The sequence below is a fragment of the Benincasa hispida genome, chromosome 11 (assembly GCF_009727055.1).
Source record: "Benincasa hispida cultivar B227 chromosome 11, ASM972705v1, whole genome shotgun sequence".
NCBI classification, from domain to species: Eukaryota; Viridiplantae; Streptophyta; class Magnoliopsida; order Cucurbitales; family Cucurbitaceae; genus Benincasa; species Benincasa hispida.
This window is the reverse complement of record NC_052359.1, coordinates 19,555,191-19,560,568: the sequence shown is the minus strand read 5'-3', so window position 1 is coordinate 19,560,568 and position 5,378 is coordinate 19,555,191. Positions and strand designations below refer to the sequence as shown.

At 33.3% G+C, this 5,378-nt stretch overlaps 1 protein-coding gene across 2 annotated transcripts; it reads right to left on the bottom strand.

The window, feature by feature from the left end:
• Positions 1-220: 220 nt before the first annotated feature.
• On the bottom strand, positions 221-3,329 carry LOC120091177 (thioredoxin 1-like). 2 transcript variants are annotated; one of them, XM_039049079.1, is made up of 3 exons: positions 3,014-3,329; positions 644-973; positions 221-363 (listed from the first exon to the last, which is right to left on the bottom strand). In XM_039049079.1, the coding sequence occupies exons 1-2, from the start codon at positions 3,231-3,233 to the stop codon at positions 660-662; spliced, it is 534 nt and encodes a 177-aa protein (XP_038905007.1). In that variant the 5' UTR covers positions 3,234-3,329; the 3' UTR covers positions 221-363; positions 644-659. The 2 variants fall into 2 exon arrangements, with proteins under 2 accessions (XP_038905007.1, XP_038905006.1); XM_039049078.1 differs by lacking the exon at positions 221-363 and having other exon boundaries at positions 450-973; positions 3,014-3,327.
• Between the last annotated feature and the right edge of the window lie 2,049 nt (positions 3,330-5,378).

Below are 5,378 nucleotides of genomic sequence, written 5' to 3'. Positions count from 1 at the left end.
TCGATATTTAATATCTATACTTATAAAACAATATTTACCATCTAAAGTATTCCTTATCAGAAACTCAAACTTAAAATGGGGCTATGTACTTGCTGCAACAAGCCACGTCACCCCATCATTTGTGAGAAATTTAAGAGTGAATTATGCAGAGTCCAAAGGCCCCTCTAATTCTAATGCAGTTGCCTAAAAAATTGCCTAATCTGCACAATATGCCAAATACTTTTTGTTATACTGCTTCAAAGCAACTAAAATGACCAAAACAAAGATAATTACTGCTTCCTCTGTGGTCACTTGAAGAGAACTCCTTTAAAATATGCACCAAAAGTTCTCTCTTCAACACCAAAATATGCATTCCATTTCCAGCTGCAGATTTGCAAGCATGTATTGATTAATACAAATAACAATAACTAGAAATGTTTCATGTATACTAAAACTATTAAAGTAAACAATTCTATAAAGAAAGATGCATTCATAGTAAAAGTATTGCAGCAATAAATACAACCTAAAGAAGGTACAGAGGCATCAAGAACTATATGTAACAAAAGAGGAGAGTTTATTTCCAGAGTAGAGAATTCATCTTCACATATTAGAGGCTAAAATTAAGGAAATAATGGGAAAGCGGCTTAAATCTTTCAATTCATACTTTATATCACCCATCTCTACAAGAATTTTTCCATGCTGGCTGTCAAAGTTGCTTTAGGAACTGCACCTATTATTGCCTCCTTCTTCTCACCATCTTTGAAGATAATGACAGTAGGTATGCTTCTGATACCATATTGGGATGCAATTGAAGAGTTGTTATCAGTATCCACCTTGTAAAATTTGAACTTTCCAGTGTACTCTTTAGATAGTTCATCAATGATCGGATGAATCATGCGGCAAGGACCGCACCATGGAGCCCAGAATTCAACTAGGACGGGTAACTTAGATTCTATAACCATTGACTTCCAGGTAGCTTCTGAAGCAGCAGGTACTGCAACATTCATGAAACATGCGGTTTCAGTTAACCTCAGACAAGGGTTTTTTCGAGGAGAGAAAAAGTAGATAGTAATATTTTGACCAGTGAATCGAGCAGGCAGCAGAGAAGGATCAAAAGAGAACATAAATTAAAAAATTATTTTATGGATAACAAATTTCTATGATGAATATACTAACAACCGAGTCCTGTGACTCTCCAGGATTAATATCAACATCACAGCAAGTGATCAAGAATTAGTACAATCAATGCTACAGAGACCTAAACTCAAAGTCAGTTTAAAGTGTCCCAATGCTTAATGTTCAAACAGAACTTTTTATTGTCCTCTTCCCATGATCTCATAAAATAAATGCAAGGTACATGACAGTAGACAGGGAATTTTTTTTTATTACAAGCAAACTCTCCTATATAAAAACAGATGGAACTCTCTAATCGAGTAAGTTTTTCTAAAATTTGACTAGCAACTGGACAAGTACTTAAACTATATACACTACGTGCAAAGTGTATGTGCGCATGTGTGTATAATAGAATATAAAGGCAGCTGAAATGCACCATTTCTTAACCATTTTGATGGTTAAACAGCTGTGCTATTTCATAGCAATCATACTGAATAACAATCAAAATACAATGTGCAGGAACAACAATCACCAACACACACACACACACAATATCATTTCAATGTTATACTTATACCAATTGTAAAAGACTCAGAATCTGATGCCATACAAAGTAAAAACGTGCGTCCTATGCAAATCAAATCAAGATGCATACAGAAACACGCTCACTCATACACACATAAAAGAGCGGGATGTGGGAACTGGCAGAACCAAGAGAGAAAGACAACTGGGACACTTTCTCCCAACATATTGAGCCAATGTCACACCAGCTCCCTACTGATCACTCTTTGTACCATCATTAAGACCCAGGCACGGCAGAAACCATCTTCTCAATTTGCAACTACTACTCCTTCTGCTTAGTGCCACTTGCCAACCTCCCTCCCAGAGACCCTCTCTTACAGTCACAGGTCCCTCTCATGGGTGCATTCACAGAATTGGTCTGTCACTCACTGATTGGGTGTCCACTGATTGGCTAGGGCTTCATCTGAGGTAATAATGTATGGTTAATGTAGATCTTGTTCAGTAACCATTTCGTTTTTGGTTTTTTAAAATTAAGAATATTTTCTCTCATTTTCTTACGATGGTTTACATCTTTCTTAAATATAAGAGTTGGAAATCTTAACCAAATTCTAATAATAATAAATAATAATAATAATAATAAAAGTGTTTGTAAAAACTACTTTTTTTAGTTTTCAAAATTTTGACTTGGTTTTTGAAAACATAGGTAAAGGTAGATTACAAAGCAAGAAATTTAGGAGTGGAATGAGTGTTTATAGACTTTAACTTTAAAAAACTAAAAACCAAATGGTTACCAAATGGGCATTAGTAATTCGTTTAAAATTTTAATGCTCGAGCTTTCACTTCCAAAAGGAAACACATTTCCACAACCCAATTCAGTGCCCATTTGGAATGACTCTTTTAAGTGTTTAAAAACAGCACTTGGTTAGTCATTCCAAACAACCCATCAGATTCATCCCAACTTAGTCTCACTGTATTATACATTCAGATCCAAGCAAATGCAAGGATGGGGAATGAATATGACAAGAACATAAATTCAAACAGGAAATGATTTGTTATACGCATACCATGTCAAAATCAATCCACCAAACTGATTTCTTTTCTAATTTCTTCTTTAGTTTTCTCTCTAATTTTATATTAAACGTATAAAGAAAAAGTTAAAGTCGCTATAAGCTGACGCTTATAAGTTATAACTCTAGAGGTGCTTTAACATATTATTAACCAATTGCACATACGTTGAATTTCACGCGTATCTAAACCAAACCAAACACCAATAGATACTAACAACAGCGTGATCTCAAATCCACCAAACATCCAAGTATTGTTAAGAATCTTCTATCCTCATTTCTCCAAACAAGAGAAAACGACAGAAAAAGAAAATAGCAGAACAAAAAATCCGAACCAATGGCAGCAGTTTCCTGAGCTTCGCAGACGATAGTTGCAGAACGGTGAGGAAATCTAGCATTAGATCTTGCAGATCTTATAGAGTGAGAAGTGAAACTGTGAGCGATCTTCAAGCCTCTGCACTGCGGGAGGGCGAGGGAGCTACGACGGCCGGAGAAAGCGGTGGAAGCCAAGGCGGAGGAACAGGGAAGAGTGAGGGAATCGAGAACCGTAGCCATCGGAGGAAGGGATTGATGGGTGATGGTGGTTGTGAATGGGAGGTTTGGGCAAAATTGGGGGAATTTGGGTTTTTGGTTTGATGTGGCAATGAATGGAGGACGAATGGATGAGGGTGCTGGGGCTGGCGTAACGTGACGTTGATACAAGTTCAAACACAGACCAATAAATGTCTACCACGTGGGTTGACGCGTGGCGTACTTACATCATTCATGTCCTCAGTTTGGATTTGGATCTTCTACTCGTACCCAAGTCAAACTTAAATTCCAAATTTACTTTACCATAATTTCTTGACTCCTTTGCTAACTATTTTAGTTTTTGCTTTTACTCCCTGATTTTTTCTTTTGTTATCTATTTTTCATCTATGATTTAAAAAATTAAGTTAAATTTTGAAAATTAAAAAAAATATCTTTAAAAACTTATTTTTATTTTTGGAACTTACCTAAAAATGATGCAAATCATAATAAGAAATATAGATGGTATAGACTTAATTTTTAAAAAATAAAAATAAAATAAAAAGGTTACTAAAAGGGACCTTAAAGTTTGAGATTTAAATTTTCACTTTCTATTGTGTTAATTTAAAATTAAGGTTAAATTTACTTTCTCTCCGAACTTTGAAATTTGTGTCTTCTAAACTTTTGTAATTTCGAAATTTGTTTCTATTTAATCTCAAAACTTTCAAAATTATAAATTTAATTCCTGAAATTTAATATTTTTAATTTACTTATAGATCTATTAAACACATAATTTATGGTATGTTTGGAATACATTTTCAAGTGTTTAATTTAAACAATAAGTCATTTTGGAACAAATTTGACTGTTTAACAACCACTCAAAATAACTTTTGAAAAATACTTTTTTCTCTAGACAATCCAAATGGATCCTTAAAGTTTAGACATAATTTTTAATTTATATTTAAGAGGTCAATTTGATTATTGAAATTTTGAATTTTCTGAGATTTATTAGTTAAAAAATTAAAAGTTTAGAGACCTGTTACACATGTTTAAAAGTTTAAGGGCTCAATAAACACAAATGTTATATCTAAGGCTCTGGACGGACAAGTCAATTTTAGTTTTATTAGGTTTGATAAGTTTTTTTTCCTTCCATTTTTTTGCTGTATCCAATTAAGTTGTACTCGTTACCATGTTAATTTTGTAGCATGGTTTAAGTAATTTTGTGATTTGATTTGTGTTGATGCTAAAAAAAAAGTAGAGTATGGCCTTCATGTGACACCAAAAGTGAATTTATTTGAAGGAATAAAGTGAAGGGATTTGAATTCCCACAACAGAAACGTAAGAATGTCAGTGTCTTGGAAATTCGTTTGACATAAACTCAATTAAAGAGAGTAGACGGAAACTATACAATAAACATACAAATCTTATGCATGCTTCTACACAAAATACAAAGAGAAAAAAGTACATAGTATACATACCTTTGAAGATCCAATCTTCTCGCTTCCTCTCCGGTGAGATCACAGTCGGTGAAAATCCTCTTAGTTGCGAACAATTTCCACAAATACAGCTATTCGAAACTTCTTGGACACTACCACAAGAATTCTTTCTTGTTATTCTTAATGAGAGAACCAAATGCAAAGTTTCGTGGGCTTGCATTTCAATTTTGGTGAAAAGGCACTACTACAAAAACAGTGTTTCTTGACTTTTTTAAGTGTCAGAATGACTTTTCTTGACATTCTTGACGTTTTAAAAACGTTAAGAAAAATGACTTTTAACATTTAAAAAATGTCAAGAAACATACACACTTGACATATTTGAAATGTCAAGAATACATTCTTGACAAGAAAAAATGTCAAGAAATTTTGTTAACTTGACATTTAAAAAATGTCAAGAAACACATATACAACTTGACATTTAAAAAGTGTCAAGAAACACAGATACTTGACATGTTTGAAATGTCAAGAATATGGGTGTTATTGACAAGGAAAAAGCGTCAAGAAATTTTGTTAACTAGACAATGAAAAAACGTCAAGATATATCCTACTTGACATGTTAGAAATGTCAAGAATATGGGAGTTCTTAACCTGTTAAACATGTCAAGAATATCTATAATCTTGACAAGGAAAAAAGTCATGAAATTTACTTGTGATCTTTTTAGAAAAATCTACAATGTTGATATTTTTACCTATAATT